The 13,860-nt window shown below is 40.2% G+C and overlaps 2 protein-coding genes across 2 annotated transcripts; both read right to left on the bottom strand.

Annotated features, from left to right (window-relative positions):
- Positions 1-2,930: 2,930 nt before the first annotated feature.
- On the bottom strand, positions 2,931-3,835 carry LOC110501829 (gamma-crystallin M3-like). Its single transcript, XM_021579668.3, has 3 exons — positions 3,754-3,835; positions 3,395-3,634; positions 2,931-3,273 (listed from the first exon to the last, which is right to left on the bottom strand). Exons 1-3 carry the CDS (start codon positions 3,766-3,768, stop codon positions 2,983-2,985), a joined length of 546 nt encoding a protein of 181 aa, XP_021435343.1. The 5' UTR covers positions 3,769-3,835; the 3' UTR covers positions 2,931-2,982.
- A 4,136-nt stretch (positions 3,836-7,971) lies between these two features.
- Positions 7,972-9,021, bottom strand: LOC110501830 (gamma-crystallin M3-like). Its single transcript, XM_021579669.3, has 3 exons — positions 8,989-9,021; positions 8,409-8,651; positions 7,972-8,321 (listed from the first exon to the last, which is right to left on the bottom strand). Exons 1-3 carry the CDS (start codon positions 8,998-9,000, stop codon positions 8,043-8,045), a joined length of 534 nt encoding a protein of 177 aa, XP_021435344.3. The 5' UTR covers positions 9,001-9,021; the 3' UTR covers positions 7,972-8,042.
- Positions 9,022-13,860: the final 4,839 nt, after the last annotated feature.

The following is a 13,860-nucleotide window of genomic DNA, read 5'->3' as shown; positions in this document are numbered from 1 at the left end:
ATTAGGCGAACCATGGCCCTTTTTATACCCTCTAGGAATAGAGACATTGATATGTTGATCAATTAACTTTAGATGTCAGCCTTTTTGAAAAGGCAGTACGGCTGCCAAACTACAAAAGATAGTTGTTTTTCTTTGTCAGCAGGGTGAATGACCTTTTTGTTCCGTACACAAAGGCTTCAATGGTGCTAATTAACCCCTCATGTAATAGACATGTGTTTATCAGTGGCAAAATGAGATCTAGTAACTTAAAAAACGAATGACAGAATACCCAACCCAAAGCTGATGACAGAATACCCAACCCAAATCTGATGACAGAATACCCAACGCAAAACTGATTTATCAAGCATTTATTTGATCTTTAAAAGTAAGCTCTCACAGATACACATGAATTGATTTATGTGATTCACCTTTCACTGGAGTGAATGTTACATATGATCAGATGTGCACAAATATCACCATTATTGTTTGCCATGTACTACTTTCTGAATCTCTAGCTACATACAAATATAATCAATTAACATTTCAAACACACTGCAAAATATAATACAAATATGATGGATTATAAGAAAAGGACAGATTTGACTACCCTTGCCTGGTGGTTTCCGTACTGTTTCAGGGGTGAGGTTTTGGAATATGTCCAGTCAACTTGTGCTCGTGCCACCTCTGGTCTCAGTTGATCCACAGCCAAGTGAGGGGCTGCTGGTGTGGACAACAACCCAGGTCATGTGATTGACTGTATTGATAGAATGTTACACTATAGGCAACAGGAGAGTGACTCTAGTGGCCAACAGGAGAGTGACCTTGTAATATTTACATTGGGACTAATTTTGACTGTAATGAATGGCTGCTTCCCGATTCTCCAGTCATTTCCAGAAGTGCGTAATGAAACCTGAATGACTGTGAATTGGAACAGGACAAACTGTTCAACAGTACAGTGTACCATCATGGTCACTACTCACATATTCAAATAGCAAACTGCTTCCACAACACCTTGTGATTCCTCTCTGCAACAACTCTGTCAGCTCATAGACAATCACAAGTTGGCATCAAGGTAGTTGGATGTTAAAAATACAATTTAGAGAGATTGCGCTTCCACTTTTTCTGGTATTCAAATATTAATGTCTGTGACTACAAAAGAAGCCAAAATAATATTTTGCTTTCAAGGTAAGGAAACATACATGTAGTGACTACAGCTGCAGAACCTAGGCCAGATTCCCCAGGCTATTAGGCAATGCCAGATCTTGTGATGGTTGACAGCTTTATTCTAGCTAGAGAAGCGTTATTTAAATGTTTCTGTAGCAGTTGATATATGAGCTCTCTGCTTCCTAATGCACACCATTAAAATGCATCATGACATGGTACTGTATATAAACAATGTGTTTGTTATTTATTACATCTAATTGGCCTATTTTTACATGTTATTTAGTATTAGTCAACACTTTGTTTATTAGAAATGGATACATATCTACATTATGCTTATTGACATTATGCATATCTACATTATGCAGCTCTACATTATGCATATCTACATTATGCATTATACATATCTACATATACATTATGATATTCAAATTGTATGTGATATAAAATATATTATATAATAATATATATAATTATATAATTATTTAGAAATCATAATAGCATCCCAGTCTTTGGATGAGTCTAAAATCTATAAGGATTGCATCTAATGGTTTAGCCTATAAACTCATCATATTTGAGATACAAATAAATCAACTGAATCATTTTTATTGACCTGTCATCTCTGTCCAAATTCCAGCACTCTGCTGTTATACTGTGTGCTGCCCTCTCCTGGGTTCCTGTGACTTTTCTAAGTGGCAGTATGTGTGTAAGGATGGCAGTATTTGTGGAGCATAAATGGTACAGTTTTGGAGGTGTTTATTACAATAAGTCTTCACCTCAATAAAAAAATCAATAATGTTTCATAGCTGTTTAAAGGGGCAATCTGCTTTGGTAAACAGCTGAGGGAATGGGCTTGAAAAATGTATCCTCTGATATCAACAGTATTTTATTTTTTATTTAACGAGGCAAGTCAGTTAAGAGCAAACCGTATTTACAATGACTGCCCACAGTGGGTTAACTGCCTGTTCAGGGGCAGAACGACAGTTTATTTTTTTATTTTTACCTTGTCAGCTCAGGGATTCAATCCAGCAACCTTTCGGTTACTGGCACAACGCTCTAACCACTAGGCTTCCTGCCGCCCCATGATGATATGATATGATATGCATGATATGATATGATATAAACAGTATATTTTTAACCATGTAATGGCTATACAGTGTTTGTTTACATTTACAGAGGAGTTAAAACAAGCTTATATTGTTGGGTTCTGATGGGGCATTTATAATATATATTCTTCATGAATCAATGGGTATATATCATTAATTTAAATGTCCAAAAATGTATGCAACTGCAGATTGCAGTTTAAACATCCATTCACAACAAATATCCACAATTCATTTTCTATCCTTCACAGTATGAATAATAAGAGTTGTGTCACAGTTGTGTCGTGTTGTTGCTTCTATTGCAGCTGAAGCAGGAGCTGTAATACAAAGCATTTCCAATAGAATATCTACTTACTACTAGAATAGACAGTATTTTAACATTTACTTACACATTAACCATTTATAATGATCAGTGGTTTTAACAGATTGAGATTTCTGAACATGTTCTAACACCATAAATTAATTCCACATCAGTTTTGAAATAGACTGACATTTCTGCTCCCATTGCACTTCTATGAGGAAACTAACCATATGAAAATGCAGATGTCTCTTCTGAATGCCCCTTTACCTCAAACCAAGGACTCAAACCAAGGACTCAAACCAAGGACTCAAACCAAGGACTCAAACCAAGGACTCAAACCAAGGACTCAAACCAAGGACTCAAACCAAGGACCAAAGACACTTTCGTTTAAAAGTGAGGTGATTTTATTTATACTCGTAATTTTAGTCATTGGTGAATTTAATAACAAGAATCCAAAATACGCCTCATGCTGTTGAACCTCACAGTGTTGGAGCCCATGTGCATGCTCAACTCTCTCATGTTCCTGTACTCTCCAGGCCTCATGTACATCTGCCTGCCTCTGAAGTGGGGCTGCTCGTACATCAGCCAGTGGCCGTCCATCACGTTGCAGGACTGCATGTCGTTCATGCGGAAACGATCGGTCATGGACTCACAGTCGTCGCTCAGCTCGTGCATCTGACCTCCAAAGTTCTCCTTCTCGTAAATCCTCATCCTGAAGTTTCCTCTGTGCTGTAAATGGATATGGGAAAAGGGTTTTACCAAATAATTCCAAATATACCATCACATTGCTTTTGCTGGAGTTGTACATGTGGCCTATGGGAGTCAAAATGAACAGGTTTAATATATTTACCATGGGGATGTTACGGCAAGATCTGATGCAATCGCTCATACCCATACGCTGGTAGTCACCATACTCTCCCCTCCTCACAAAGTACTGGTTTCCCTGGAAGTTGGAACGATCGTACACCATGAAGCAGCCGCTCTCAACTCTGCAGGAGTTGCACCTGCTCAGGTAGGAGGTCAGCTCAGGGCAGTCGCTGGAGGTCTCATAGGAACGACCCTGGAAGTTCCTGTCCTCGTAGAAGATGATCTAAAAACACACAACAAAATAGATGTAGTTCTAACAGTACAGTACAATTCATTGATGGTTTTAAACAAATTTGAAAAACTGCTGCTTAAATGTCCAGGTTCATCAAAGCATCCACACACCTTGCCCGTAGACATGGTTGCGGTTACTGTGTTGGTCTCAGGATTGCACAAGTTTCGGTATGTCCCCCCTATCGCTTTTATACCTGAGCCGACCAATAAAGAATATGTGGCTCCATTGTTCAAACCCCTGACAGAGCAACATGGCATAGAGGCCCCCCTCCCTGTACAGTACAAAGTGGCCTTTGAAGGGTCATTATTAAAGGGTCATTATTTCCAGCTGGGTGCATTTGTGAGGAGAGCCCATGCCTTTATTGTTTCTGTTGAATAACAGTAGGAGGGGGAACTCTTCACATCGAGACTTTTCAGAGATATTCCACTAAGTTAACTGACATTTGTGTTCATGGGTATTACTATTCCAATCTTTTATTTAAAGAAAAACACTAAAAATGGAAGCATCATAATTCAAACATCAGTCTATTGGAAAAAATATAACACATGACTGAAAAACATGATTTCATATTAGCTGGTCTTGCCCAGTGTGAATTAATGTGGATGAAAATGAATATATTAATGTTCCCAATGTCATTAGATGGTTGTTGGGATTTTCCTTCCTCCAGCAAAACTGTAGCCAAACATTTCATAAATTGTGACATGTTATATCTGGAATCCAAGAACATTCTAGTAGTGGTTAATAAAGTGGAGTGGTAGCAACTATATGATTACTAAGTGCCTTCAGACAGTATTCATACCCCTTGACTTTTTCCCCATTTTGTTGTGCTACATCCTGAATTTAAAATGGATTAAATATATATTTTTTCTCTCACATATCTAAACACAGCACCCTAAAACGACAAAGTGAAAACATGTTTTGAGATTTCTTTGCAGATTTATTGGAAAATGAAATACAGAAATATCTCATTTAATATCACACAACGAGTCAATACTTTGCAGGGAGCACCTTTTGCAGTGATTACAGCTGTGAGGCTTTCTGGGTAAGTCTCTAAGAGAATTCCACACCTGGATTGAGCAACATTTGCCCATTATTCTTTTCATAACTCTTCAAGCTCTGTCAAATTGGTTGTTGATCATTGCTAGACAACCATTTTCAGTTCTTGACATAGATTTTTAAGGAGATTTAAGTCAAAACTGTAACTCTGCCACTAAGGAATATTCACTGCCTTCTTGGTAAGCAACTCACGTGTAGATTTGGCCTTGTGTTTCAGGTTATTGTCCTACTGAAAGGTGAATTAATCTCCCAGTGTCTGGTGGAAAGCAGACTGAACCAGATTTTCCTCTAGGATTTTGCCTGTGCTTAGCACCATTCAGTTGATTTTTTATCCCCGAAAAACTCCCCAGTCCTTAACGATTACAACCATACCCATAACATGAAGCAGCCACTACAATTCTTGAAAATATGGAGAGTGGTACTCAGTAATATGTTGTATTGGATTTTCCCCAAACATAACACTTTGTATCCAGGACAAACAATTTATTGCTTTGCCACATTTTTTTGCAGAATTACTTTAGCGTCTTGTTGCAAACAGGATGCATTTTCCCTCTGTTAAATAGGTTACTATTGTGGAGTAACTACGACGTTGTTGATCCATCCTCAGTTTTCTTCTATCTTAGCCATTAAACTCAAACTGTTTTAAAGTCATAATTTTCCATCCTCTCCGGCAACTGAGTTAGGAAGGATGCCCATATAGTTGTATTGACTGGGTGTGTTGATACACAATCCAAAGTGTAATTAATAACTTCACCATGCTCAAAGGGATATTTAATGTCTGCTTTTTTAAACCGGTCTACAAATAGGTGCCCTTTGGGAGGAATTGGAAAACCTCCCAGGTCTTTTTGGTTGACTTTGTAGTTGAAATGTGCTACTCAACTGAGGGACCTTCCAGATAATTGTATGTGTAGGGTACAGAGATGAGGTATTCATTAAAACATCTATTTAAACACAAGTTTTGCACACGGAGTGAGTCCATGCAACTTATTATGTGACATGTTAAGCAATTTTTCCAGCTGAACTTATTTAGACTTGCCATAACAAAGGGGTTAAATACTTATTGACTCAAGTCATTTCAGCTTTTAATTTTTAATTAATTTGTACAAATTAAAATAAAAATAATTCCACTTTGACATTATGGGGTATTGCGTGTTGGCCAGTGACAAAAATCTACATTTAATCAATTTTAAATTCAGGCTGTAACACAACAAAATGTGGAAGAGGTCAAGGGGTGTGAATACTTTCTGAAGGCACTGTATATAACATTTTACACTGACATGGAATAGTTTTTAGGGGAATAATTCAGTACCAATTTAACATTTGGTAAATGCCTGGCACATAATGATGCCCATAAATGCTATTATTAATAGGCGTTTGGCCTTTTCTGACAATATTAACAGACCTTGAAGCAACATCTCAAGACATGAGTCAGGAAGTTAAAGCTTGGTCGCAAATGGGTCTGGACAATGACCCCAAGCATACTTTAAAAGTTGTGGCAAAATGGCTTAAGGACAACAACGTCAAGGCATTGGAGTGGCCATCACAAAGCACTGACCTCAACCCTATAGAAAATTTGTGGGCAGAACTGAAAAAGCGTGTGCGAGCAAGGAGGCCTACAAACCTAACTCAGTTACACCAGCTCTGTCAGGAGGAATGGGCCAAAATTCACCCAACTTATTGTGGGAAGCTTGTGGAAGGCTACCCAAAACATTTGACCCAAGTTAAACAATTTAAAGGCAATGCCAATTTAAAGCCAATTTAAAGGCAATGCTAATACTAATTGAGTGTATGTAAACGTTTGACCCACTGGGAATGTGATGAAAGGAAAAAAAGCTGAAATAAATAATTCTCTCTACTATTATTCTGACATTTCACATTCTTAAAATAAAGTGGTGATCCTAACTGACCTAAAACAGGGCATTTTTTACTAGGATTAAATTTCAGGAATTGTGAAAAACTGAGTTTAAATGTATTTGGCTAAGGTGTGTGTAAACTTCCAACTGCAACTGTATCTGGATAGCATTGCCATTTATAGACATACCTTGGAAGACCACCTCAAGCATCTTAACAGAGTCTGCAAGGTAGGAACTTGGGTAACCAACTGGGAAAGGGAGAGGTCAGACCCCAGGTGGACAAATTGGAGTTCATTCAAACCCAAAACTCAAGTTAAGTTCTAGCTTGGTCTTGTTTGAGGGAATGTATATTTTGTGACATGGGAGTAGGGAGTTTGATGTTTAGTTTCAGAATTTCAGCATGGTGACTGGTAAATGTTCACACATAGAAAACAGAGTAATTTGATGTGCCTGATCATTTCCATATCTATCTCATTTGAAAACTACTATCTGACAATAGTTTTGCAAACACAAAGTTGTGTGTGCAAGATACGAGAGACCAGGAAAAGTTCAACCCAGAAAAAAGGTGTGAAGTGTGAAAAATCCAGGTCCATCTATTTAGGTGTGTTTTAAATATAATAAGCATTTATTAAGCGGTATATTGAGCATTAACATAATACAATTAAAATTAAACAAACACGAAAGGGTATACCCTCCATTTCTAAATGTTTTTTGTAGGTTTGGCATACTCTAGAGCATGGTAATATTTGATGGCACGTAAACACACCACTATTTAACCATTTTTTATTTATATAGTTACCATGTTATTTAATCAGTGAAGAAACTCTTATCCAGAGTGACTTACAGGAGCAATTAGGGTTAAGTGCCTTGCTCAAGGGCACATTGACAGATTTTTCACCTAGTCGGCTCGGGGATTCAAACCAACGACCTTTCGGTTACTGGCCCAGCGCCATTTCTCAGAAACACTCATATATCATACTGTGTTCAGTGTTGTCTGTCCCTACAGGTTCATGTTTTGGGTCAGACACTGACTGGTTCATTTTACCTTTTTAAATAGGAAATTGGAAGGAAATGCAACTAAAAATGTTGTAAAATATACATTATTAGCTACATCCATTAGGTAAAAGTTATGCATTGATAGTTCTAGTACGACTTCCAACACTTTCTCCTACCCTTTGTTTTGTATCTAATCATGGGTCTCTAGTTTTACATTGGACTCCAGTAGTAGAGTGATGCATTGGCGTGCCTTGCAAAATGTGATGATTTTATTCAAAAGCAAAAAGAGTATAGGATCAATGTAGTTTCAACCACTTATGGAAAGTGTTTGAATCAGGACAAAGCAGGACACGACTGGACTGGTAAAATTGTGTTGTGTTGGGCCTCTGTGGATTTTTGCAGAACAAGACAAAAGACTTGATATTAAATAAGAAAAAAAAACATTTTTTTTATTTAAAAGTCAACCGTTTCACTGAACAGGTGGGCCTGATAATTTAACAGGAGTCGGTGATCCTTCTAATGGAACTGAACTTCATTCCATTGTAACCCTGCATCTCTCTGAGGTTTCTGTACTCTCCAGGCCTCATGTACATCTGCCTGCCTTTGTAATGGGGCTGCTCGTACATCAGCCAGTGGCCGTCCATCACGTTGCAGGACTGGCAGTCTGACATACGGTAGCGCTCCTGGATGGAGTCACAGTCCTCGCTCATCTCGTGCATCTGACCTCCGAAGTTCTCCCTCTCATAGATCCTCATCTTGTAGTTTCCTCTGTGCTGTTAAGATACATGTTGTATATGGGATTAGTTTATTATAAACGTTAAACTGTGTTGGAATCTGTGATGTATCATGGTGGTTCATACCATGGGGATGTTACGGCAGGACTTGATGCAGTCATCGAAACCCATCGTACGCTGGTAGTCAGGGTACTCGCCCCTTCGCATGAAGTACTGGTTTCCCATGTAGTTGTTGCGATCATAGGCCATGAAGCAGCCGCTCTCAACCCTGCAGGAGTTGCACCTGCTAAGGTGGGATGTCAGCTCAGGGCAGTCCTGGCTGGTCTCATAGGAGCGACCCTGGAAGTTCTTGTCCTCGTAGAAGATGATCTGAAAACAAATACTCGTGCAATTAGCCAGAAGAAAATGTGAAAATTGGTGGTTATAATACAATGCTTTACACTGGACTGCATTATTCAATCAAATCAATCAAATGTCTTTATGAAGCCCTTTTAACATCAGCCAATGTCACAAAGTGCTGTACAGAAACTCAGCCTAAAACCCCAAACAGCAAGCAATGCAGATGTAGAAGCACTGAATGTTGATCTTTTTATAGTGTTATTACTGTATTTAATGTATATATTTCTATAAAACCACTGCATTACTGTATATACAGTAATAATCAGATCACATGACCTCTAAACTGCAAAGAACAATATTAACTCACCTTTCCCTGCATGTTTATGGTTATTTTGAGCGATGCTATAGCTATGCCGCTCTGCAGCCTGTTTTATACCTGATGTGACATCCAAAGAATCTCTGGTTCCATTGTATGAAACACATGAGTCAGCTGTATGCTATGCAATGGTTGCTCCCACTGTTTGTCACCACAGACGGGAAAGCATTATTATGTACAGTCAAAAGGGGGGACAAATGAGAATTTTCTGCCTTAAAAGCAATATTGAGGCTAATTTAGATGCACACGTGTAGTTTTATATGTATTTGAGGCCAAATGGTCTTCGATTTCAGGAATGCATTCTGAAATGAGTCCCTGTCATGTCTGTTTTAATAGCAGTCCTATTTTGTTTATTTTTTTTGTTTTTTGGGGGGGGGGGGGACAAATGCTATACTGTACTTCAGAATCTCAAACCAAATACATGTTAATTTGTCACATGCGTGGACTTACCGTGAATGCTTACTTACAAGCCCAGTTTTGAGATAATAGAGTTAAGAAAATATTGACTAAATAAATTGAAGTGAAAAAAAAAGTAACTATAAAATAACAATAATGAGGCTATATACAGGGGGTACCGGTACCAAGTCAATGTGCGGGTTACAGGTTAGTTGAGGTAATTGAGGTAATTTGTACATGTATGTAGGGGTAAAGTGATTATGCATAGATAATAAACAGTGAGTATCAGCAGTGTAAAAAACTCTGTTTTAAAATGCATTTATGAGTCTTAAATTTATTTTTGTATACCTTTAACAAAGGTACTACAGTATGTTAAACCAACTATCAACATTTTGATATTTACAACATTTTCATAGTTACTTATGCAAAATTACCCACATGCCTACAAATGGCCAAAACGTCCCCAAAGCCAAGGGCCGGTAAAGAGGAGTGTCTATGTTCCACATGTTCTGAGGGAAGCACCTGTTTCAAGCAAAGCATGCTTCTGTTGGCTCCTGACCTGTCTGCCAGTCATGTACAACCTATCATCTTAGCAATCCTCTTGTGGGCACACCTAGCTTTTTTCAAACATGAGATGAGGGGAGAGACAAGGGAGGTCACTATCTATGACTCGTCAGAGCTGCTGGTTTCCAGCATTGTGGGTACATGTTCTCAACTGAGGGCTGAATCACAACTTGATGACATGGATCAAACATTTTCACACAATTCTATCATTGACTTCTATCAATGCACAATTTACATAGATATTTGAGCTACACATACCTAGCATGTTTGTATTTGGCAGGGGAGCAACAATGGTTTTAGAAGTGGGGGGGCATAATTGTAATAATATTTTCTTTAGTCGGATAAACACTCCAAACAGACTACCCGACCACTCGGAGGCGTTCACATGGTCCTAAAGCACACCGTTGCCTCATTTTGTGTCACATTCCAATGAAAAACCCGGGGGCACAAAAATGCAATTTCCTAATGCAGGGGGGGGGGGGGGGGGGGGGGGGGGACATGTCACCCCTGTCCCCAGTGAAAGTTGCGCCCCTGGTATTTGGTTGACCACCGGATTTGTCCGGTGTCATTGAGGAGTTTACCACATCCATCATCGGCTTCACGAAGAAGTGCATCTTATATGTAAAATGTAAATATGTAAATTGCATGTCTATGTAACAAAAAAGCTGTAAAAACGAAAATAGCGATTTTTGTCCACTGAAGAGTGGGGGGGCTGGGTTAATTAAAAACAAATATATACAAAAATAAATAGAAAAAAATACATTGACGACGTCATCCCCACAGTGACCGTACATATCCCAACCAGAAGCCATGGATTACAGACAACATCCCCACTGAGCTAAACGCTAGAGCTGCCGCTTTCAAGAAGCGGGACACTAATCCGGATACTTATAAGAAATCCTGATACGCTCTACGACGAACCATCAAACAGGCAAAGCGTCAATACAGGACTAAGATCAAATCCTACTACACCGGCTCTGACACTCGTCGGATGTGGCAGGGCATGCAAACTATCATGGGAAACCCAGCAGCGAACTGCCCAGAAACGCGAGCCTACCAGACGAGCTAACTGATTTCTATGCTTGCTTCGAGACTAGCAACTCTGAAGCATGCATGAGAGCATCAGCTGTTCCGGACGACTGTGTGATCACGCTCTCCATTGCCGATATGAGTAAGACTTTTAAACAGGTTAATATTCACAAGGCCGCAGGGCCAGACGGATTACCAGGACGAGTACTCAGAAAATGCACTGACCAGCTGGCAAGTGTCTTCACAAAAATGTTCAAGCTCTCCCTGACCAGTCTGTAATACCTACATGTTTCAAGCAGACCACCATAGTCCATGCGCTGAAGAATGCCAAGGTAACCTGTCTAAATGACTATCGCCTCGTAGCACTCACAAAAATGAAATGCTTTGAAAGGCTGGTCATGGCTCACATCAACATCATCATCCAAGACACCCTGGACCCACTCCAATTCGCATACCGCCCCAACAGATCCACAGATGACGCAATTTCTATTGCACTCCACACTGTCATTTCCCAACTGGACAAAAGGAACAGTGTCCGTATCACTAAGGACCTAAAGTGCCTTGAGAAAGTATTCATACTGTCATATCCTGACCTTAGTTTCTTTTTTATGTCTCTGTTCTAGTTTGGTCAGGGCGTGTGTTGGGGTGGGCATTCTATGTTGTGTATTCTAGGTTTTGTATTTCTGTGTTTGGCCTGGTATGGTTCCCAATCAGAGGCAGCTGTCGATCGTTGTCTCTGATTGAGAACCATACTTAGCTGTAATCGCTGCCAAAGGTGCTTCTACAAAGTATTGACTCAGAGGTGAATAGTTATGTACATTTGGTATTTCTGTATTTCATATTTAATAAATAATGCTAATTTTCCAAAAAAATGTTGTCATTATGGGGTATTGTGTGTAGTTGGGTGACAATAATTGTATTTTTGATCCATTTTGAATTCAGGATGTAACACAACAAAATATGGAATAAGTCAAGCAGTATTCAAATTTTCTGAAGGCACTGTATTATGGTCCAAACACACCAACACAGTCATCAAGAGGGTATGACAACGCCTCTTCCCCTTCAGGAGGCTGAAAAGATTTGGCAATGGCCCTCAGATTCTCAAATTGTTCTATAGCTGCACCATTGAGAGCATCTTGACTGGCTGCATCACCAATTGATATGGCAACTGATTGGCATCCAACCGCAAGGCACAGAGGGTAGTGCGTATGGCCTAGTAAATCACTGGGGCCGAGCTCCCTGCCATCCAGAACCTCTATACTAGGCAGTGTCACAGGAATCAATCAAATTTCAATCAAATTTATTTTATATAGCCCTTCGTACATCAGCTGATATCTCAAAGTGCTGTACAGAAACCCAGCCTAAAACCCCAAACAGCAAGCAATGCAGGTGAAGAAGCACGGTGGCTAGGAAAAACTCCCTAGAAAGGCCAAAACCTAGGAAGAAACCTAGAGAGGAACCAGGCTATGTGGGGTGGCCAGTCCTCTTCTGGCTGTGCCGGGTGGAGATTATAACAAAACATGGTCAAGATGTTCAAATGTTCATAAATGACCAGCATGGTCGAATAATAATAAGGCAGAATAGTTGAAACTGGAGCAGCAGCACAGTCAGGTGGACTGGGGACAGCAAGGAGTCATCATGTCAGGTATTCCTGGGGCATGGTCCTAGGGCTCAGGTCCTCCGAGAGAGAGAAAGAAAGAGAGAATTAGAGAGAGCATATGTGGGATGGCCAGTCCTCTTCTGGCTGTGCCGGGTGGAGATTATAACAGAACATGGCCAAGATGTTCAAATGTTCATAAATGATCAGCATGGTCGAATAATAATAAGGCAGAACAGTTGAAACTGGAGCAGCAGCACAGCCAGGTGGACTGGGGACAGCAAGGAGTCATCATGTCAGGTAGTCCTGGGGCATGGTCCTAGGGCTCAGGTCCTCCGAGAGAGAGAAAGAGAGAAGGAGAGAATTAGAGAACGCACACTTAGATTCACACAGGACACCGAATAGGACAGGAGAAGTACTCCAGATATAACAAACTGACCCTAGCCCCCCGACACATAAACTACTGCAGCATAAATACTGGAGGCTGAGACAGGAGGGGTCAGGAGACACTGTGGCCCACTCCGAGGACACCCCCGGACAGGGCCAAACAGGAAGGATATAAGGCCCTAAAATTGTCAAGACACCAGCCACCAAAGTCATAGACTGTTCTCTCTGCTACCACATGGCATGCGGTGCCGGAGCACCAAGTCTGGGAACAAAAGCCTCCTGAACAGCTTCTACCCCCAACCCATAAGACTTCTGAACAGCTTCTACCCCAAACCATAAGACTGCTGAACTGTTAATCAAATGGCTACCCTGACTACTTGCATTGACCCCCTTATATTTGCACTGAGTTTCTTGCACTATGCATACTCATTAGACTCTACTCAAACACTTACTGGACTCTACCCACACACTCATTGGACTCTACTCAAACACTTACTGGACTCTACCCACACACTCATTGGACTCTACTCAAACACTTACTGGACTCTACCCACACACTCATTGGACTCTACTCAAACACTTACTGGACTCTACCCACACACCCATTGGACTCTACTCAAACACTTACTGGACTCTACCCACACACTCATTGGACTCTACTCAAACACTTACTGGACTCTACCCACACACCCATTGGACTCTACTCAAACACTTACTGGACTCTACCCACACACTCATTGGACTCTACTCAAACACTTACTGGACTCTACCCACACACTCATTGGACTCTACTCAAACACTTACTGGACTCTACCCACACACTCATTGGACTCTACTCAAACACTTACTGGACTCTACCCACACATTCATTGGACTCTATCCATACACTT

Source organism: Oncorhynchus mykiss, chromosome 22 (assembly GCF_057628025.1).
Source record: "Oncorhynchus mykiss isolate SJ-2025 chromosome 22, ASM5762802v1, whole genome shotgun sequence".
Lineage (NCBI taxonomy): Eukaryota > Metazoa > Chordata > Actinopteri > Salmoniformes > Salmonidae > Oncorhynchus > Oncorhynchus mykiss.
This window is presented reverse-complemented; position numbering and strand designations above follow the sequence as displayed.